Genomic DNA, 23,312 nt, shown 5'->3' with positions numbered 1-23,312 from the left:
AACAGACTCTTGGACAACAGATCCAGGTCAAATCTGGCAGCCAAGCTTGGATTCAGCAGTGAACATCGGGGATATATTAGAATTCTCTGGTATACCAGATGGCCAAGCAAGTGGATTTGCTCCTATTAACCACTGGCCTATCAGAGATACAGGAGGCATAGATAATGGCTGGGAACATTCAGATATAGTTGAAGGCAAGAGAGGACCAGAAGTGGACTTAGCAGCAGCTGTATGTGGGGAACAAGCCATTGCTAACTCCTGGGAACAAAGCCGAGAGATAGCTAGACCGTTGGTTCTGGGAACCTCCCACAATGCTAGCACCGAGAGTTCTGCTAGTCCCCAAGACAATGACATCAGCAACTCAGACTTATCTGAAGATGAAATTGCTAACCAGAGATATGGATTGTTGTACCAGGAAATAGAGCCTGATAAAGAAGAGGTACTTACCCCAGTATGTAGTATAGACTAGCCAGAGACTTCTCTAGGTTCTGTTTTTCCTCATGTTTCCCACCTACTTCATTATCCATCCATCACTGTCTTCTCAGGCCTGCCTCATCTCCTTGAAATCTGTGCAAACCAAACACAAATAGGTTGACAAAAAACCAAACAAACAAAAAACAAGACAAAGCAAAAGCATTACAAAAGCAGGATCTTTGTGTTGGGAACTAATGAGTCTATTTTACCATCCTGTTTATTATGTTTATTCTACTTTCATTTTTACTGTTCGAACACGGAGAATATGTAGAACAGACTAATTTACTCTTCCTAAAGTGATTCCGCAGTAAGAACACGTGCACTCTTTCTACCCAGGCAGCCCCAAAACTATAGACTCTCCTAACAGCTGTTCATTCAAATGATGTATTAGAGAAATACTGAAAATGCTTCTAGCTTCAATCAGTGGCCTAAAAAAGGAGCTATTTAACCCTCGTGGTTTTCCTCTGGAATCATCTCATTATTGAGAAAGTGGGCTTTGGTTAGCACGGAGCCACACGCCAGTAAAAATCATCATTTGTAAAATAATCTTTGTCAGCCTATTTAAAATAATACAGTATGGCCTTTCGCATTTCCTAAACACTTTCACGCACAGCAACCTTTTGTATTATTTTAAAACGTGTGGTGGTCTTCACTTTCCAACTTGTCTGATGGACATTTACTGATCCCACAAAAGTGGCAAAACATAACGGACTCTGATTTCCCTTTCTGTTTAGGCTTCCGGTGGTACATTTAATGGATTCACCCAGGTAAGAGATCAATTCACTGGCACATTCTATCTGCTGAGAATGATGCAAATTGTTAAAATACAGATCTCGGTGTCATTGGAATAGCATAATGTTGAAGCATGTCAGTGCAAAATTTGACCCTATGACTTTCAAGTTCGGTAATGGAAGCAGTAATAGTGGCAACGTTGTAGGGTGTTGTGAAGAGTCAGTGAGACATGCACACAGAGCACTTTGCCCAGTAGTCCGGCACCTCCTGAGTGCTTCCGGGCTGTATCAACAATTCATATGGTTAGCACTGCCATGTAATTCTGCTGATTGCTCTACTAGAAATGAGAAGTTCTCCTGATCTGAGAGATCCACTCGATTCAGCTGTTGGAAGAGAGGAGATAGGATTGTTTGTCTTTGGAAAATAGAAATGGTTTTTAGGAACCTCCTTATACAGATTCATGTAAGAGCCCTACTACACACAACCTTACCTCTTCAGTCGTTCTTTAGGAAGGAGCTATTTGAGGATCGGAAACCGTAGATTGACTCTGATCGGTAAGGCAGAATTTCCCTTGGGTGTCTGTTTAAGAGGATCCACAAGATGGACTGTCCCATCCCTCTGTACGACCCAACAGATAGACAGTTGTAACCCATGTAAGGGCAGGCCACGAGGCTCTCAAGCTCATGGAGTAAGTTCTGAAAACCTCTTCAAGGGAGACTTCAAACAGAGGCTTGTCTGTGATGACTGCTTTGTCTCAGAATATTAGAGGTGAACAATTTCTGATTTTAACATTTAGAATTTCTCTATTTAAAAGTTTGACCACTTTCCCCCATGTTCCCTGTAAAATGATAGTCCGCCCATACCCGCAACCAAAAACTCTTTTGAAAGGTCACGTTGTAAGAATTGTTATTCATTTCTCATTTTTTAATTATCAGTTATAAATGCCCAGCATGTAAAGAGTAACCAAATTGTATCAGAGGGTTTTACGTAAAAAGTTCAGACCGTCATACACCTCCTCCATTTCCCGTTTCTTGGAGGTCAGTTTGCCAGATTGTCTGATCTCAGCCACGTGTGTGTGTGCATGACTTGCTTATAACGCTATTTCTTGGTCTCTAAAGCATGATCTATCGACTCATCTCTCTGAAAGGTGCAGGCTTTATGTGCCTTCAGACCCCCGCTCGCCCCCGCCCCGGCTCACCCCCCCTCCTTCCTGCCCTTACTCTTCTATAGTCCCAGGTAGCTGTCCAGCCAATCTGTGGTAATAGGGTAACGACAGCAATGCTGTCGGCGCCCCCGCCACGAAGTTTACCTTTAGTTTTATGCCAACTTCCTGTTGTCGTTTGAGGAAATAATCACAGGGGCTTATTTGTTTGCTTGTTGGTTCATTTGCTCAGTGCTTTAGGGACTTATCACTGATTCAGTCCTATACTCTGTACTTAGTTATATAAATCTCCCCTCGTTTTGTTGGAAAACATTCAGCATTCGGTCAGTTTCATCTTCCTGAAGAATTTGCTTGTCTCTCCTTCTGGGCTGCTCTGTCTGAACTGGCTTCTCTCTGGCGACCCCTGCTGCCACAGCTGTTCCCACACGTTCTCCTGTATGTCCGTCCTAGGTGTTGCCTTCTGTCAGTCCACTCTTTTCTGGACACAAATCTTCCTCATTTGTGGTTTAATTCCACATATTAAAACACATCCATAAATTAAAGCACATCCTCTGGTAGCTTCCTAAGAAAAGTATGCATGAGAAGTATGTAATTGTGACCTTGTACATCTGAAAGTGTCTTTATCTGTATAAATAATGATCTGTTAGATTGGATATAACATTAGAATATAAATTTTTCCCTTAGAATTTTGAAACCATTGTTCCATCCATTTCTACCTTCTAATATTGCCCATGAGAAACTTGATTCTTTTTAAAAAAAAAATTAATCTTGATTTAATAAAATTAAGATTATCATGAAACCTCCATGCTAATTTTTAGAATAAACAATTTTCCAACAGAAATATTCCACAAACAATAACTTTACCTCATGTTTGATTTTTATAGCAGGATCATAGACTCTTTTTTTTCCAAAAACAGATTTTGAATTAGTATTGGAGGGTTTTGTCAGTTTTTCCAAAGGCCTTTCTTAATCTTGAATATAATTATTTAAATAGTATTCTCATTCCAAGTATCTGTTATGTCATTATCCTTGTTCTTTTTTTCATTTATTACCTTGGTCTTTAATTGGGCACAACCATTAATTATCACTGGCTTTGTGTCATACTACGCTGGTTCTCCAACATCACTTTGGTCCACTACTAGATATTCTGTATCTTACGTCAAAATTTTAATTTCAGCTTGCAGGCAATTTGTATAGAGACTGAAGTATTAAAAAATTATTGGGAAATGGTAGGTATTAGTCTTTTTAAAAGTTATTTTAATTCCAATATAGTCAACATAGAGTCTCATGTTAGTTTCAGGAGAAGGGATAAAGAAGAGATGATGTATGTACAGTGGAATATTACTCATCCATAAAAAGGAATGAAAGCTTGCCATTTGCTACAACGTGGTTGGAGCTCCAGAGTATATCCCTAAGTGAAATAAATCAGTCAGAGAAAGACAAATACCATAAGATTTCACTCATATATGGAATTTAAGAAATAAAACAAATGAGCAAAACAATGAAAAAAGAGAGAGAGAGACAAACCAGGAAACAGACTCTTAACTATAGAGAACAAACCAATGGTTACCAGAGGGGAGAAGGGGTGGGGGGATGGGGGAAATAGGTCTTGAGGATTAAGGAGCACACTTGTTGTGATGAGCACTGGGTGACGTATAGAGGTGTTGAATCACTATATTGTTTTGATTCTTGATATTTTTAAGAAACCTTTTCTTTCTCTCTCTTTCTGTCTCTGCCCCCTGCTGTACCACTTTCTCTTTCTGGAAGTTTGTAGAATCTCTTTTTTACCTCGTGTTTCTGAAATTTTACAGTGATATACTGTGGTCTCAGTCTGTTTCATGCATTGTATTAAGGCTCTTTTAATCTAAAAATCTATGTCTTTTAGTGGGGGATTTTTTTTTTTTTTAATCTCACTAATGGTTTCCTTCTGTTTTCCTAAGTCTTCTAGTTATTTTCTTTGCTTTTTCCTTTTCTTGGTCATCTTTCTCTGCTTTCCAGCTCTTTAGAAACAGATTTTTCACCACTATTTTTTTTTTTTTGAGGATGGAGACATCAATTTTATTTTTTTAATTTCCAAGAGTTCTTTTTGTTTACTGAATATTTGTTTTTTAATAGCATCCTCTTCTTATGTCATGAATACAACACTTCCATTATATCTCTGGAAGTATTAATAATCATGACCATTTTCGAAGGTCCTACCTAGAAAGTCTTTGTTTCTTCCACTTCCTTTTTTTTTTTTTTTAACTATTCAGCTTTTCCCTTTATTATTTGAGACTCTTCCTAAATGGTGATCTTGGCTGTCTACTCATATTTAAGAGTGGGATACTAAAAAGCTGTTGGGAAACTTGTACAGGTCTAGATAGAGTTCATGGACTATAGGTATTGTTCTGGAATTCTCTGATTGATTTTTCCTGTTGAGAAGCTCTTGATATGAAATTCTGTGGCATTTTTCTTGGGCTGGTTAAATTTCCACCTCTTCTGGTCTCCTGTCTGGTGGGTATAATGGAAGGTAGATGGTAAACATGTTGGAACTTAGAGGGGAGGGACCCTGGGCTCTCAGTATTTATTATGTAAATGCTCACTTAAGCCTGCTACTTTCCTAATATGCCTCTGTGTTCCCCAGTCCAGAGGCCTTCTGTTTCAGCCTCTGTGGAAATAATGTCAAGTCTTGTGCTGCAATGAAGGGATATCACTTGGTTTTCGGATACATGAAAGGATCTTGAGGTCCAGTTGCTTTTTCACAGACTTCCAGCCAATTCCCTGTCTTCAGCACCACTCAACTTCCATTTCCCTTGGTCCCTGTGTTTCTAATTATTGATCCTTTGGGAGTTCTGAGTAATAAACTGGGTTGTGTTTTTGGCATTTCTTACATCGCTTTAGGATACAGATTTTTTTTTTTTTTTGTATCCACCAAGTTACTTCTTCATTCGTCTGCTTTTCAGTTTCAGAATGTTTTTGCTCTTATCTTTCTTTTCATTCTTTTTATGCTCATGGATATAAGCTTTTTAAATTTGCTTTGTGAAATTCCCTTTATTGTCTAGTTTAGATTCTGGAGGCAATAGAGGTAATTGCCACAATACAACGTCTTTAACCAACTGTCACTGTCTCATCTTTTCTGTTGGGGAGCCCTGATATCATATTCTGTGGGTACTTTTTTTTTTTCTTTCTTGTCTTCAGCTGGTCACTTTAACCAGGAAAGACTCTTCTGGTCTTCTCTCTAGTGGTTATAAGCCTGGCTGCCAGCGTAACGAGAGATGGATATTGTCTTCGAGATCACTGTTCCCTTAGATTTATTCCAGCTTGATTTTTTTCTAGGTCAGTGAATACATGGTATAACATTTAAGTTATGGCTCATTATTTTTTTGTATTTTTTATTTTTTAAAAGATTTTATGTATTTATTTGACAGACACCGCAAGAGCAGGAACACAAGCAAGGGGAGTGCGAGAGGGAGAAGCAGGCTTCCTGCAGAGCAGGGAGCCCGATGCGGGGCTCGATCCCAGGACCCTGGGATCATGACCTGAGCCGAAGGCAGACGCTTAATGGCTGAGCCACCCAGGCACCCCAAGTTATGGCTCATTATAAACCCATAGAAGTCACACCTAGGTGATAGAGTGAGATTGAACTTCTAACATTTAAGAAGTGTGAATTTGTAGCTTAGAGCCATTAAATTCTAATTCAGTGTTGATGTCCAGAAGAGAAGCTACAGATCAAAAATGACCAAGGTCACTACCCTTTTTTTTTTAAATGACTCTTACTGTACTATGTGTGGTATCACGCTAGCTCACAGTTATGTTTAGAACATCTGCTAAAATTATTATTGCATTGTCTGTTTTCTGATTGAAAATAAAAGGAGACTTTTATTTTATTTTATTTTATTTTTTTTAAAGATTTTATTTATTTATTTGACAGAGAGAGAGAGACAGCCGGCGAGAGAGGGAACACAAGCAGGGGGAGTGGGAGAGGAAGAAGCAGGCTCATAGCGGAGGAGCCTGATGTGGGGCTCGATCCCGTAACGCTGGGATCACGCCCTGAGCCGAAGGCAGATGCTTAACCGCTGGGCCACCCAGGCGCCCCTAAAAGGAGACTTTTAAAAACTTTATATTAAAGTTTTAAAAACTGTGTATTCTTGATATAATTGATAGAAGTGAATTGAAATGATATCTCTGTCGGGTTTTTTTTTTATTTTTTTTTTAGCAAATTTAGCTGGAACTATCATAATTTTTCATCTTCTGTTTTCCCCCAATTTTCAGCCCCAGGACACTTCATTATTCACAATGCAGACAGACCAGAGCATGATCTGTAACTTGGTAAGTTGACTTTGGTGTGTGTTTGGGGGGCCATTGTTAGTTACTGCTGAACATTCTAGGGTCGGTCATTCTAGATTATCGAGAGCTCGAATATCCAGAATGTGGTTTTTGCAGCCCTTTGTTTTCTAGAAAAGAGGAAGGAAAGCTTCCGAAAACTCTCACTGCGACTTTAGTTTTAGTTGCTTCTTTTTATAAAGGCGCAGTGATCCCAGCAAAAAAAACCAAAAGTCTCCTAGTTCTGGGCTTCAGTGGAGCGCTGTAAATCCATCAACAGCAGGACGTTTCTGCCTGAGTGTAGTTTACTCCACAGGATTGGAAATGAAATCGCCTCAAGAATTCATGCTTCAGGATAGATCCTTGCTTCTCGAGCCTGAAGCTACCTCGTTTCCCATCTCCTCCCTCCCGTTGTTGTGAGTTGTAGAAAGAAGTGATTCCCCTGTTGCTGCCAAAGGACGTGAGGACAAAGCTTAGCTAGGGAGTGAGTAGGAGCTGACAGAATTACTCTTGGTGTCAGAGGAGATTCCAACAAAGTTGTTATTGCAGTTATCACAGGAAACCTTTTCCGCAGCAGGAAAGTTGAAGGAAGAGGCCTTGAGTGACGTCTCTTGGGAGCTTGGCGGCCGTGGGCTACACGGGATGGGGCGTTCATGAGTGTTATCTGTAGCTCGCTGGCTTTCCCGTGGGAATGGGATATAATTATCCCAGCCCCTGGCTTTCACAGTGGAAGCTTAGAATTGGATGTAAGTAGAATAAATGTTTCTTTTTAGATGATTTCGTGTCTAAGTAAGGAATTCTGTTCTGGGAAATTTGTCTTAAAGGTTACTCTGATAATTTCTCAAAGGCCAGTGTGTCTGTAATCCTTGTGCGTTGATTGTCATACTTTTGCTTTTTGGGGAACCAGGTGAGAGGTGGAGTCTGTATGGGTGCAAGTAAAGATCGAAATGTTTGAAGTACAAATTATGTTGATGTTGATAATGGAGCCCGAGAGACTTACGTGTCCTGTTCATTGGTGATTTTCAGCCTGGGGGTTGAAGTAAGGATTATACCAACATGGTATAACCAACAGGGAGGATGAGATATTAATTATCAGTTGTGAATGGGTCAAGAGAAAAATGGAGAAACGTTAGTATAAAAAGAAAGGCAGTGGATCATAATTAAACTCTCACCTGTTACTTTGATGTGAAAATCCAGGCATAGAATCCAGTGGTTTTTAAGTTTCCTAAGACATCTTCCTACTGCCCACAGTTTCTTGTGGGAGCTTACATGGCCTGTTCTTCCCTTCTTTGGGTATGTGTTCTCTGAAGCAGACATTTTACACCTTCTTTCCATTGGGGAACTCAGCTTTGTCATGCCCAGCATTGCAGATGCTGCCGACATTGGCTAAGCCATGTGAGGAACTAGGAAATCAGAGCAAAACCCTGTCTCCCACTGAGTTGTGATTCTGTAGTATCTTTCCAGGAGCAGGACAGTGTCCCAAAGTTTGGTTCACTGGCTGAGCAAGGTGAAGGCTGACGTTGGTAGTCCACTGCACGTCTCCTCAGTCTGCATTTTAAGGCCCCACGGGACATCCCTTGAGGACAAGTTTAGACTCTGCAAACCTTGCTCAGGGCTCAGTTACCTCGATGGCCGTTTGCCGTTCTCACTAAACTAGCTCTCCTGAGTTTGGAGAAGCAGGACTCTAAGGCAAGTGCCATCCTGGAACGTGACTAGACTCTTCCCCTCACTCCCAGCCTATGTCCTTCATCTGCAACGACCTGCTTTCCGTCTTATGACAGAGGATACTGGAGAATGTGCAGTGAGGCTCCGCCTCCCATTTTGTTCGAAAGGAAGAATTCCATTTCTGTGTCTCAGAGTGAGACCGTTGTGACATCCTGCTGCCACCAGTAAATTTCAAGTATGATTCTCCTTCGAATGTGTGATGGTCGCCACCCCAGCAAACAATAGGAGATGATCACCAGCACCCCCAAATGGGGATGGCATGCCATCAACCCATTTACAAGGTCTGTTCAGAGAGGCATCTCACAGAAAAAATGTGGTAAAAGCAGGGCATAATTCTGACGGGACTGTTTGAGATTTTCCCCTGAGATCTGGTTCACAGTTTACCTTTGCTTTTCTTCTATCTTGACAAAATATTTACAATTTTACATTATCTTAGAAGGAATAGAAGGGCGACTTCTATTTCTAAGTTGGAGTACTTGATTTTATGTACAATCATGCTATCGTGTTTCATCCTTACTCATCATTGAGTGAGTTGTATTTGTCCCCCTAGAATTTGAGTTGTTAAATTGCGTAGCTGTATGGTAATATCTAGTGTGATATGATAACACAGGGGAAACGTGGTGACTTGCGGGGACATAACCAATCCCACGTTCCCTTCATGCTCTGCTTCTGTTGCGTTGTCTGATTTCGGCAAGCAAATGCGATTCAGCTCCTATTTAAAATCACTTGCTTATTCTCGCCTTACATAAAACTTCAAAATTTCTCTGGACTTCCAAGAAACCCAGGCTCTGATACGAATATCTTTTCATTTTCAGTTATCTTTGTATTTTTTTATGTCCACCAATATATTTATTTGACTCCTATTTTGAAACTTCTCTTGGCTCCTTATCTGCCTCTAGGCTTTCTCATACACTCAGCCCGCAGGGGGACAGCCCTCTGCATATGGATTTCTTGGTGCTTTGTCAAAATACCCTTGCTGTGTAGGTCATTCGATACCATCCTGTCATAGCAAGTCACCTTGACTTCCAAATTGTAAGGTCATATCCTGAGAGCTTACGGTATCTCTCTGCTGCTCTGAAACCGTGTTCCATTATGAAGATAATTGTTTTTGAACAATAAAAGTGAAATCTTTTCCCATAAAAACTCCTGAACGTATATTAGAGCGAATTTTATCTCATTCTTTCTTAAAAATTGTGTCAGATCACCCCTTAATGGTTATAAAAGCCCATAAAAATATCAAATTTCTGCACACTTATCTACCAAAGCAGCCTTTCTTTTTTTATTATGCCCTTTAAAGGGAAGGACGGTGTGGGATCAAGGCATGCGTCACAATGGAGGGTTTGGTGGGGGCACAAGAGAAACATTTTGTGTATTTATCCAACACTAAGCTATTCGTTACTCATTTCCTGTAATCTCACCTGAACTTCCCCATCCCTTCTCTATGGAACTTGCCATGCGCACCACCCTCCGGGGGCAGGTCTGAGAGAGGGAAAGCCCGGGGAGGCTCCTCTTGCTTCTGGTGAGAGAGTCTGACAAAAGTGAACCGATTTCTCCAATCCCAGTATTTACTGGAGACTTCTTCCTCCTCTAGGAAAACACTTCTCAACTTTCTTACAGTTTGAATGTCCTGATGGGAAAGAACCTTATGTGCCTTCTAATGGCCATCCATTTAGTGATATAATGCTGCTAAATAAACATGCTTACGTTAGTCAAAATTGAGAAAGAGGAAACATTTTCAGTAGCTGTGGTGACTGCATTAGCTGTGGCGGTTTTACTGGCCTGTTGCGACTTGATAGTGCTAATTTTAAAACTAACAGTTATGAAGCTAAGAGAGTCCAGAGGCTTGATTCAGCATATAATTGGAGGATGTCTATGAGTAAAGGTCACAGTGGGATGGAAAGACGTCACTCTTGTCCACACAATTAGAAGCGTCTAATTGGTACCAGAGAGAATACCACCCTATGGTTCTGCATGGAATTAGCTTAGTATAGGAAAAGAAATGGATTGCTCAGAATTTGTTGGGGGCGGGGGAGAAATGGAACAAGAAACCGACCAGCAAAGTTATCTGCGACTTGGTGGCTACTTGTCAGGTAGCTGGGTCTGCCTCCCAGCCGGGGCACTGGCAACAGTGGCTTCGTAATGACCTACTCATGCAGACGAATGCATTTTGAGCTGAATATTGGGATGACCCCTCAATTTTGGGTGCAGTGCATATCGACAGAACCGGGAGGCCCCAGAACCACGTGCCTCTGAGCTCTTCCCACCTCCCCTCAACTGGCAAAGGTGGGGAGCTCCTAGGATCTCTTCTCTCTCTGCCAAATAGCAGACAGTGCCACTTTTGGATCTCTTGTAGATGTCAACAAGTTGCATGTAAGTACGAGTAACCAAAATGGTAAGTCTTTGTCTAACTCCAAGAGAAATGACAGTGCTTGGTGATGCTAAAGAGAAGCTTACTAAGAGTCCATTTCTAGACTTTTCAGTGAAGGGCTCATGATGCCAAATGTGGGTTTTTTTTTCCAGCACAGATTTAATGAAGATAGTTGCCTATAGGATGACGAAGAAAGTCTCAATTGCCCAGTATTCTGTGATGTTCTCTGTTCACGTGTCGAATCTTTTTCCTCTAACGCTCAAAACAATCAAAGGCTGAATCTGAGCAGGCTCCGCCCACAGAGCCGAAAGCAGAGGAGCCCCCTGTCGCTGCTGCACCTGCTGTTGGGCTGGACTCTGGACTGGACGCCCAGGCTGAGGAGCCAGTGGAGGGGGCAGTGGTGAGCGCCGCCCCCCTCCCACCCTCCACCTGCCTCCCCTGCCACAGCCCTGCGCATCTCATGATCTCATTTCTCCCTTCTCATCCATGCTTCCCTTGGGCCAAATCACCTCCTGTCTGCCATGGCTCCCCAGGTTCAAATGGCCTTTGTGCCTTTGACAGTGACACTTCATTCTCTTTTATGTTTATAAGTGGAAGATATCCAGAGACCTGATCTTACGAACTAGAGAGAAATGTCATGTAGCCACAGGCTTGGTTCTCAAAAGAGGATGCCTCTGTTCTTTTCTGAGATGCTCGCATTCCTGGTAGCTAGGTAGTAGAACTCACAAATAACTAGTCTTGTTAGTGCCGTGTGCTACCTGTGATGGCGAGAGATGTGCCTGCCGTGAAGGGCCAGCCTGCGGTGATCTGCAGAAGGGTCATAACGTTGTTGGTTGTGTCTCCATATTGATTTCTTACAAGATGAGTTTCGTAGGTTGCTTAAGTCCTGACAAGGGATTGAAATCCCATATTTAAAATCCTTGAATCAATAACGGTTCCTCTGTGTTGTACAACCATTTCCTCAAAATCATGTCTGATGTTGGCTCTTATAATAAGAGGGACCTTGAGGATGTAGAGCGTGGGGACCCTTTGTCTGCTTGGGAACCCGCTCTTACCCTATTCCATACGGCCATATACCACACCACATACACACTGGGATGAGCTCTATGTGCAGCACGTTGAATTAGATAATGTAACATTCATGAAATTGTAGGATAATACTAAGAAATCTTTAATTCACAATACTCAAGGAGAGGGGCACCTGGGTGGCTCAGTCTGTTGGGCATCCGACTCTTGATCTCAGCTTACGTCTTGATCTCAGGGTCATGAGTTCAAGGCCCACATTGGGCTCCACGCTGGGCGTGGAGCCTACTTAAAAAAAATAACTCATGGAGAGTGAAAAATAGTTTGTTGACGAAATATAGTTAAAATGTCTCCCAAGAACCTCAATCAGGTTACCATTTCCTCTAGCCTTTATAGAATCTGTACAAAAACTCAAACCAGTCTGCCTCTCCCCCAAAATATCATTGACTAGATTAGGAAACTAGAGAAATTGAAGTTACATTTCTTGCTATTATTTGTTGTTGTTATTTTACCGGGAAGAGGATAGGTCATCTGTCAAATCTATAGTTTATTAATAGAGTAGAAAAATAAATAATAGGGCAAGATAGGAATGGGAAATACAGATTAAGAATAACTCAAGCAAAATGATCATGTTTTCCATTTAAAGATACAGAATTGGACCAAGTCCTGTAGGGAAAATAAGAAATGTGTTCTACTAGGTTAAGTCCTCTTTGGAAGTGCTGCTTGCACGGACTGTAGGTTGCGGGTGCCTAGGCTCCAGGCTCCAACATCTGCTCTTTCTCCCAGACTCTGGCGATCTCCATACCTCAGTGCAAAGGGGGCCCTTTCATTGGGTGTGAGATTGTGATCTGTCCTCCCAACTTAGCTTTAAGATCATCTAATAACAAAGGAAGGGAAAGATACAGTTGATTTTGTTTTACCCCTGTTATAATTAAAAAAGAGATGTGATTTTTCAAAGGATATGGATAATACCAGGGAGTTAGAAAGATATTGACGAGTTTCAGATGTTGATTTAGAAATTGCTTCGGTTCCAAAACGTTCTTACCAGTTTCTATTTTGAATAGTAGCACAGACTTCGTGCTCACCAGTGCTTTTAAACCACATCGGTTCCGTGGCCCAGACTACTCAGTGTAAGGCTGAATGCCAAAACACCCATGGTTTTGAGCAAAGCTGTTTGATGTCGTGCAGTAGCTGGGAGGTGTGAAATAGACGAGTTCACTTGTTAAATATGGGCTGGAACGTTGACTGTCCGTGATCACCTCTCCGAGTGCCCTGACCTCATATGTCGTGCACCTACCCTTATTTTAACAGACATATAGAAGTAGGTTTTTGTTTCTTCAGACTCCAAATTCATTGGTTTTCCAGTGAATATAAATAGCTACCCATCATTAAATAGCTGCTATATCATACCTACTATAAAGATTTGTGATCTTTTTAACCAAGGGTGATTTTTAAAATATTTAACAAAGTGTATGGTACAGAGGCACCTGGGTGGCTCATGATCTGGGGGTCCTGGGTCAGAGCCCTGCGTTGGGCTCCCTGCTCAGTCGGGAGTCTGCTTCTCGCTCTCCTTGTGCCCCTCCCCCTGCTTGTGCTCTCTCTCTCTCTCTCTGACATATAAATAAATAAAGTCTTCAAAACAAAAACAAAAACAAAACATAGCGTACAGTGCAGCCATCAACCATCTAAAACCAGCTTCCCTACTGCTGGGTAAGGAGATATTTGACTGCAGTCTTCATTCTGAAAATACTTGTCTCCTAAAGGTTATAAATGAACTTTAGAGAATCAAACAGTTGGATTCTTTGTGAAATGTGAGGCAATTTGGAGAGTCTTGTGAAGGATTCAGGCACCTGCTGAGACCCAGGGGTTATATAAGAACAGCAGGTATAGCCCACCTGTGAGCCAACCCCTCTGAGGAGAAAAAGCTTGAGTAGTTCACTTCTCCATCCTCCCCGCTGAGCAGGGAGTCCCATGCGGGGCTCGATCCCAGGATCCTGGAATCATGACCTGAGCTGAAGTCAGACACTTAACAGACTGAGCCACCCAGGTGCCCCCGTCTGTGTGTTTTAAATTGACATGTCGGATCAAGTCAGTTCTCCCCCACGTTCTCCCTTGTACTTAAGAAAATGCCATCATATAGAAAGTATTTTTGTTCTCTAATGTAGATTTACAGCTTCTTTCTTCTGGTCATGATAATCTAAAATAATACTAGGGTTATTTTTTTCTAAAGAAAGGTCTCCTCCTTTGCTAGATGTGTGATATTTAGTTATAAAGACAGAAAGAATCCACATTGTGTCCCGAGCATTAATTAATAGGTTGGCTATGGCTGTCATCAGTCAGGATTGGGCTGACATGACCTTTTGAGGTCATCCCTTTTGCTGCCAAAATGTCACCACACAGTTATTATTTCAAGTCTTGACAATGCAGTTCATATGAGGTGAAGTTTGGTGGTTTTGTTAAAAAAAAAAAAAAAAAAGAGGCAGATGTAATTTCAAAAGCGGAATTTTAACAAAGAGACCTGGGGCTTTCAAGCAAAGTAACTATGACATTTTTGTTTATTTTAGTTTTTCCTGCAATACTGAATTGCACCTGTGTATCTATAGAATGTATTTTAAAAGCCAACCCTTTTTTCTTGTCCAGATGTTTCCATGTTATATAAGTAATGAAAATCATCTTTAGGAAAATAAATGATTCCTATTTGTCTCAGATATATATCAGGTAATTAGGTTAAGAATCAGATAAAGATTTTTACCTACATTGGTCCCATTTTCTTGTAGAGAGTAGCATTCTAATTTTTTCTAAATTTCTGTCAGCTCCTGTATTTTGCTCTAATCACGTGAACTGGACCAATAAATTTTTTTTTTTTTTTGCCTATTATTTTTAAGGAAACACGCTGCAATTTAGTTTAGGGTTATCATCTTTTCTAAAACATAAATGGGAAAAAGATCAAGATCAAGATGTTTTTAGAATTGGTGGAGAATCCTGGAAGATGAAACACTGGCCTATTATTTTGGGGACTGCTTTTGTTTTCGCTGCGTTTTATTTTTGGAAAATGTCACCAGACTTAAGTTGACTTGTCAAAACCAATTTGAACCACCAAATATATATGTATATAGGCCAGACCACAGTCTCTGGACTTCATCTTGCTAGGAAGATTTCTGTGGGCTTGAATAGAAGGCATGTGCTCATTTCTTCCTTCATTCGGTTGACAAGTATAATTTGAGTCCTCTCTAGATGTCAGGCTTTGTTCTGATCTAGGGGAGACAGTGATGCAGACGGTAGACACAGCTCCTGCCGTCCTCGTTCACACGTGCTGGTGGTGGGGGAGGCCAAGACCACACGGCTGTCGGAATTTCCTCGGGGATGGTCACGTGCATGGGAAAGAGCCTTTGAGTTTTCTCCTCGTGCGGAGTAAACATGAGAGCTGGGGCTCCCACTGTGCCTCCAGGTATGAGCTCCCAGTAGGTCAGAGGAAGACAGAAGACCACAGGAAGCCAGAGGAGCTTGGTTTCTTGTCTGCCCTTTGTGATCGTAGAATTATGGCCAAACTCAAAGTGCTCCCTCTGAAGCATGCTGTACATTAAATTAAATCTATATGTGCCCTGGTGATCGATGTACCTTTTTACCTTCCTCAGGAAAAACAAATCCCCTTCTTGAACAGGCCCAGGTGAGGGTTGTGCATACTTTTGGTGTGTTCTAAGTGTTATACTTAATCCATTTAAAGTGAACAATTTGACTTTAGTATATTCATAATACTGTACAACTGTTGTCCTCTGTCTAGTTCCAAAACCTCGTCATCACCCCAAACCTCCTACCCGTTAAGCAGTTGCTCCCTCCCCTCCCCCAGCCCCTGGTAACTGCCAATGTGCTTTCTGGCTCTGTGGATTTATCTACTGGATAGTTCCTATAAATACAATCTTACCATGAGTGACGTTTTGTGTCTGTCTTGGTGTAAGCTTTTTGTCACATAGGAAGTCTTGCGTTTTGGCTTGACATTTCTTAGCAGGGCTTTGGTTGTAATTAACTAGGGTAAAGAAGTCCCCTATTCTCTCTTCTTAGTGTATGTTGGCTCAATTCACAAGCCCACGTGGAAACCATTCCTGGCCATCAGCACAGTTGGACGGCCAGGGTAAGACCAGACTCATTCAAATGTTAAAAAGACAGCCTTGCTTAGACAATAATGCCCACCTCCCCTCCCCCTGCGAACGTCAATCCCTGTCCGTCCCCACAGGACAGAGTAAGATGTGACAGAGCCTTAGAGTCGTCTTCTACTGTCTCGGCCCTCTCACTCCATGGGTGATGACAGCGCTGAGACCTACCTAGTCCATGGATAATGTGGAGCCAAACATCCAGACCGGTGTGTGTTCCCGTTCTGCATCTGCTTCTTGCCCTTTCTTGTTTAGTCCTATCCTCCCCGCTCCCCCCGCCCCGGGCAGAAGGGCCCCTCACACGGACCACTCCTCACGAGTGGACACGATTTGGAACCATATGTACAATCAAGAAAAAATGCTTGCTTTGAGATCAGAGAACTTTTCTCTGACAAATTGCCTTCTGTTCTCCTAAGTCTCAAGTGGCTCAGATGCTTTCTTTGAGACTTCCTTTGTGTGGCCTGAAGGGAAAGGTGGTCTGATGGAACACCAGGAGAGGAAGGTTAAAGTAAACGGGGGCCATATTGTCATCATAGATAGCACTGAGGGCTGATGTTTGACATGCATTCTCTCACAGCAGTCCTGGGAAATAGGCTTTATTTCAGTATCGTTGCCCCATTTTACAGGTTAAGGAAACTGAGACACAGAGAGTTTAAGTGGCTTAATCAAGATCACACACCCAGAAAACGGTAACATGAAATTAAAATCCTGGCACCTTAATCCATAGACAGACACCTCTTGACTACACCAGATGCTATGTTTTTAAAAAGAGCAGGCATTCTGGAAGTACATTTGTAGACCAGTTTCACATAACCATCTAACTAAAGCCATCAGGGTCACAGCTAGGCTGAAATCTGTCCATGCTGATGTCAGCTCATCCTACAACCAATGCTTAGAATCAGTGGAAGGCTCTGGTTTATGGCAGAAGGGGCAAAATGGAAGCAGAAATGCTTCTGCAGCCTCAGCCCTGAGCTTCTCAGAAGGAACGCGTGTTCTAATCCCCATACTTTGGATGTAAAGCAAGTATCAAAGAGGTTGTAATTCAAAGACCCCTGAATTGAGAGTCTGGCACATTGGTTCCATAGTTAACCAGTGAGGTGGCCCTGGGAAAATCTTTTCACCCTTCTCTGCTAGTTTTCTCTCCTCTAAGAGTACTGTACCTGTTAAAGTCTATGTTCTCTTCCTGCATTCAAAAATCTACAACTTACTACATTAAAAAATTAAGGATTTCCAAGTCCCTTGTGATATTTGCTAGGCAATTGGCCTAACAGATCATCTTGGAGTAGGTTTCACTTACCAATGCCATGAGCTAGTCAAAGTCTACTAAGACAGAGGGTTGGCAGTTGGGTTTCCCAAGGGCCACTGTCAGCTGTCTACCCTTCCTCAAGATTCAGGCTCCAGTCCGTCATCTGGGTGGGTTCCAGGCTGCCCAGGAAGGTGCGTGTGGTTTTTGGCAGGGCTGGGGGTGGGATTTTTACCAACAGACCATGATGACGTTTAGGTGATTTGCAGATCACCATTTTTGGTCTAGCCTTTGCGTGGGACCTTCTGCCGCCCCAAGCCTGGGTCCACTCACAAGAAGGCAGTCTGAGTAGTGGCAACCAGTGCTTCACGGATTCTTCAAAGATAACACGGCCAGCGGCAAGGTCAGCTGTTCGTTGTGCTGTAAAGGCTTTCTCCTTAATGAGGCTGTCCTTCGTGGCTGGCTGCTTTGGAGACTAGATCTTGCTCATGGCTCCATCTCTGAGAGTGCACAACGCACTGTGTTCACCTTTGCTTCGAAAGAGAAATCCACCTTTCCTATCCGCTTCTCTCATAGACTTTGCAAACAAAGCTCTAATTAAAACTTCAGTGTTCTACTATGTATCATTATTGGATATTTGGCCATGACCTGAAAGGCCAGATGCACCAAAAATTCATTAACTTTGGAGATCTGAAATTTTGCAGAAAAGTATGGCGCTAATTCAGACAGGTGTTGCCATGGCAACAGTGCTGCCAGCGGCTGAGCTGCGCTGGGACTGATGATGGCACTGCAGGCAATAGTCAGGGAGTAGATTGAAAAAAGATGATTGAGATGAAGGTCAAGGGGAAGAAAACCACTAACTTCCTTTATTAGAAAGAGACGCCCATGGATATATCAAATGAAGTTTGTAATACCAGGTGCCCCCTTGGAAAGGAGCACCATCGGAGGCCTGGTGTTCCAGGCGAGTGCTCACCTCTGCTGTCCTGCTGAAGGAACATGAGGACCTGAGCTGTTCTAAGTAGAGGTTGTGTGAAGAGGAGTACTGGCCACCAGCCCTCAGCTCGGTACATCAGTCTCTGAGGCTGTAATGATGCTAGCTGCCTCTTAGGCTTTTCTTTAAAATGCATCTGGAGGGACATCCTGTATTGCCATAGAAATGCCTGGATTGTCAGACAAGTCAAGGGCACAGGTTGGATCCAGATTAAGGGATGGGCAAGAAAAGAAGGGTGGCCTGTGACCAGGATTCCCTCTGTGATATTTACCTCCCTTTGTGACTTCCCAGAGGGACACAGAGGTCACTCCAGCTCTCATGCTGATGAGTGCAAGGATCAGAACTGAAACTTGGGTCCCCGGTTGTCTCTGCAGGGGTCCTCCATTCTATCCTGTTTCCTCCTCTGTAAAATGGTTGGATGGCTCTGTGGTCCTTGCAGCCTTGGGAGCCTACTCATCTCTAACCTGTGAACACAACTATGAACGTCCAAGTGCCAAATTTCTTACTCCACAGTGCAGTGGATAAAGCCAGGGGATGGTTGGTCTTCTACTTTCCCATTCTATACACATCTTACTGGGCAAAACTAATGTTAAGGGAAATTCTCTCCGACCAACCATTTCTTGTTATCTTTCTATCATGTAATTAGCTTTTAATTAAGAGGGATTTTATGACATGTTTGCTTAGGTACCCAGTAGTACTTGTAAATGAATATTTTATTTATAAACTACGAATCTCATTTTAAAGAGTAGTGTTCCAAGACTATAAATGAATGTATTCTAGTTTATGAAATTCCACTCACGTACTTTATCAAGCACCACCTGGTGGTGCTTGTCCGTAGGAAGCAGTGGGTCCGTGGGGACGCTCCACGTCTCAGGATCGCTACGGAACTCTGATTGGAGAGGTGCGTTGTCTTCTTGATACAGGATGGTATGATAAAACACGGAATTTAGAGTTAGACAAACTGCGTCCGTCCTGGTTTACTGACACGCTGAGTTACTTGATCTCTAAGTGTTGGCTGACTTGTGTAGAAAATGGGAATGATATCTAATAAGGATGTTGGGCACATAATGTGCAGTAAAGGGGACACACCCGGGATAAGGCCTAGAGAGCCCTCGAGTCACAGGAAAGGTCAGTTCCCCCCACAGGCTGCAGAATGTGCATACGTTGAAACTGTCGAGCAGAAGCCTGCCTCTGCACCAGAATGATGACTCCAGGCTTGGGGTAAATGGGTAAACCTAGAGTTCAGTGATCTTTCAGCCAAGTGTCTCTTCCAAGAGCCAGAGCACAGAAGATGGTCACTCTCTGACTCCAGTATAAAATGTCCTTTAACCAAATTAACAACATACAGTGCCTTTCTTAGATCCTGTACTTATTTGTGTCACTTACCCCAGGAGTATTTTAATGAAAATGAAATGCATCCCAGGAGCCTGTAACAGAAAATTCAATGAGAAGCCTGAAAACATTAAAAAATTAATCACAAAAAATTATATCAGATTCACTATTACTAGGGTTTTTTTTTTTTTTATCTGAATGCTCCTTAAATATACAAAGAAAGTTAAAGCTTCAGTGGTACTGTGTTCTAGAAATATTAGCCAAGCCCAGGAGGATTTTGCACAAACCAAGACTGGAACAGATCCTTAAAGCACAATCACTGAGCCTGGCATGGATAAGTACGTGACTGTTTCATCATCCAGTCCAGGTAGAAGTTGATTGGCATCCTGCCCCCGTGAGTGTGGGGGCATCGGTCCAAAGTGCCCAGGTCATCTTGGGCCTGCTGCTTCTCTCTTAGCAGTTCACCCTTTGACGTGTACATGGGGGCATTCAAGACACATGCTTGTGTGTAGACGCTTGATGAATCCCTCCCCAGCTCCTGTTCTGAAAAAGACATCTAAAATGCCTAGACGGAGAGAAACAGGAACAAAGAAAATGTTCTCTGCCTATTGATCAAGCCTGAAGGGATCTCACCTCATTTTAAATCATGAAACAAACACATTTTTAAAATGGCATAGAGTCTATAGAAAGAGCAAAGAAGGAAAGAATTGCATTGTAGCTAGAGTTCACATTTTCTTTAGAGAACCAAAAAAATACCAGATTTTTTTTTTTTTCCTGCCGGTAGAATTTCAAGATGGCCTTCATCATGGGAACCGATAAAGTGAAAGAGGGGTGATAAGGTAACCACATTGAGATAAAAAGAGAGATGCTTCTGAGGCGGATGGAAAGGGAGCTCCATGACGTAAGAAACAACTTTAAGGGGAGGAGATGTAATATTAGAATTAAAACTTACGGACTAAGTGGCAAGACCAGACGCCACCGTGTAGAGAATTGATGTGATAGGAGGTAAACTGAAGGAGCTCTTCCAACACAAAGAGGAAAATCATAAGAAAAGATGGTAGATGTGAGGGCCAAAGACTGAGGAGAGGACGCACGGATAATCAGTTTCCCAGAAAGGAGTAGCCGCCCCACCAGTCAGCCCCATGGAAGCAAAATTTTTCTAGTCGAAGGAATTCCTGCCCTCAGATCATAAGAAATCACCTACAAAAGGCAAAATTAATGGGGGATTAACATCTGAACGCATTCTTTTAAAATTTTAAATTCAGAGTTTACAAGAAAGTTCTGCAAGCATTTCGATTGGGGGAGAGAATGTGCTAGCAGAGAACGATCAGGCAGACCTCAGACTCGCCCTCTCCCCTAAAGCTCAGCTGTTGCAACACCTGGCAGACTCTGAACACACACACACACACACACACACACACACACACACACACACAAAATCACATCGTAGCTGCTTTACCCCAAGACAGTGTAGCTGGTTACATGTGGAAATAACAGAGATATTCTCGAATATAGAAGGGCTATAGAATCACCAGAGAATTCCTGAAAAACATTTTATGGAGGTAAATTGTGATAGACTGAAAGATGACTCAAAGTCAACATGGACGGAAAGAATAAGGCAAATGCAACATGTCAATTGAAGATCCCAAGTAGTAGGTATTTGGACATTCACTGTATGACTCTTGTTATTTTCTCTATATTGACTGTTAACATAATAAAGTGCTGGGGAAAAGATTCAAAAACAGTCCTTAATAGAAACATCATAAATGAATAAAAGGATTAGTGTTTACTATTTAAATGATTTAAATGTACAGTCCAACCAATTGCTATTAATATGGTTACAAACCAAAATCTCCCATCAGAGGATTATTATAACATTTAAAAACTAGACAAACTAGTGTTCAATGACCAAAATGTTAAATGATTTGTCAAATAGAAAAAGAACAATAAATTGCAAATTATATAGGCCCTTGATATAATTTTCCTAAGAAACATGATCCCTGTGTTGTAAAAACACAATAAAGCCCTGGTAGGCACAGAAAAATGATTGGAAATATGTTAAAATGTTATTTCTTTTATTATCTTTAAACCCAGGGTCTCCATTATTTTCTTCACTGGAGAAATGCCCATTTTCAGTTAAAATAAGCTAGCCGATAGATACATATGGAATTTTATACAAGGGTTGTTCTCACCCAGACAAGTTACTGGCAGGCGGCTTCTCAGGCATTGCTCAGAACTCACATTGCCACGGAAACAAACACTGAGTAAGTAAAATAAATCCATAAGTTACACAAAGCCCAAAGATCACCAGCTCTCGTGCAGCCAATCACTCGTCTGGAGTCTGGGTCCCCATTGACCTGCCTTCATGGTGCCGGCTCCTGGAGGGCTTGGCTCTTCTGTCACCCTGCTGTGTCTCCCTACTTTGCAGGACACACAAGCCATTGTTGCGTTGCATTCATTTCATTCCACTTCCAGAAACTTTGCTAACAGGTGTTTGGGAGGATGCGGACACGAATGCCATGACATCACTTTCCATCAAGGAGGGTGTTGAGGCAGAAGTTGAAGAAAGCAGTAAGATCTGTGTGGTGCAGTAAAGCAAGAGCTGTTCACCTTCCCAAAGACGTCCCGTGCTGGTCCCTGTGGTTTGTGTGATGCACGTGCAAATTGCCAACCGGTGTCTGTGCCTCATGGGCTTTGTGGATACAGTAAATGTGCCGGAGGGCAGGGAGAACTTTCTTTCATGTCTCTTTGCATTATATGCCCCCTCCTCCATAAATATATTTGGCCAACAGACAGTACAGTCTGGGCAGAGGATAAAATAATGGTGTTTCCTTTAACATTTGGAGGGACATGAAAAATTGAACCACACTGAACGTCGAAGGCTTGAAAATACTTTCAGTGGTTTCATTCCTCTGGTCTCCCCGGATGACACTTAAAAAAACAAAAAAACAAATAGCAGTCATGCATCATTGTGGTTTTTCCTAGCAGGTGTAACATTGCCGGTAGCACAGAGTCCAGAAAATGTTTTCCGTTTCTCAGTCTATAAATGGCTAACAAATTGGGCTCCGTAAAAATAATAACAAAAAGAGGGATAACTGTCACTGAAACCCATATCGATCTGTCTTTGATTTTATCTGGAGCTAACACCTAACCCAAGCAGATGCGAATCCTGTTTTCTGTTGTATTTTTATGCTGTTCTGTGTTTGCAGTTGGTTGCACTGGAAATATTTCGGTAAGAGCAGAAAACGTGCAACAGATTTCAGGCTTATGCCTTCATGGCGGGAGGACCCCTGATTTTCAGAGCAATTCTGGAGGCAGAAAGATAGGAGGGAATATAGGTAGCAGACAGTCTTTCTCTGTTTCTGCAATAGTCTTAAGGTCTGTAAAATCAAAGTGTTGTATTTGGCTAGAGAAATAGGAATTCATTGCTAATGGACTCAGAGAAGAAGGGAGGGATGTTAATTTCTTCCCTTTTCCAAGTAGGTCATTCAAAATGCTTGGCTTTTCCACTCTGTAGTCAAAGTGCCAGTTTCCTCGGCACCTGGCCTTTACTAGCGTTGTTATTTTCAATCTTTTGGTGATTTTTATTGGCCATCATCCTTCCATCCCTTTTTGTGTAAGTGACAGAGGTCAGGTAGATGGCTGACAGGTGGAAGCTGGGGTATTTGCGGTTTTTGAGGTCAGCAGACATCCGAGTGTGGACAGACAGAGCCCTTTGCCTCCCCCTGCTGGTGGCCAGCGTTGCAGCAGCCACACTGTCGGGTCTAAATCACATCCAGCCAATGGCGCTTGTTTAAATTATTTAGCAGAGG

General features: G+C 42.2%; 1 protein-coding gene across 2 annotated transcripts in view; it reads left to right on the top strand.

Moving 5' to 3' along the window:
* AMPH (amphiphysin) overlaps positions 1 to 23,312 on the top strand; it is a 215,300-nt gene that overhangs the window by 177,617 nt on the left and 14,371 nt on the right. Inside the window, exons 15-17 of one of the 2 annotated variants that reach the window (XM_040644416.1) lie at positions 1,209 to 1,241; positions 6,620 to 6,676; positions 11,038 to 11,163. In XM_040644416.1, the coding sequence (XP_040500350.1) occupies positions 1,209 to 1,241; positions 6,620 to 6,676; positions 11,038 to 11,163 (216 nt within the window). The remainder of the gene's footprint in view (positions 1 to 1,208; positions 1,242 to 6,619; positions 6,677 to 11,037; positions 11,164 to 23,312) is intronic. The other variant, XM_040644417.1, reaches the window with a different exon arrangement.

This window comes from Ursus maritimus, unplaced genomic scaffold, assembly GCF_017311325.1.
Source record: "Ursus maritimus isolate PB19 unplaced genomic scaffold, ASM1731132v1 scaffold_3, whole genome shotgun sequence".
Classification (NCBI taxonomy): Eukaryota; Metazoa; Chordata; class Mammalia; order Carnivora; family Ursidae; genus Ursus; species Ursus maritimus.
Note: the sequence above shows the minus strand (reverse complement) of the source record. Positions and strands in the feature narration are given on the sequence as shown.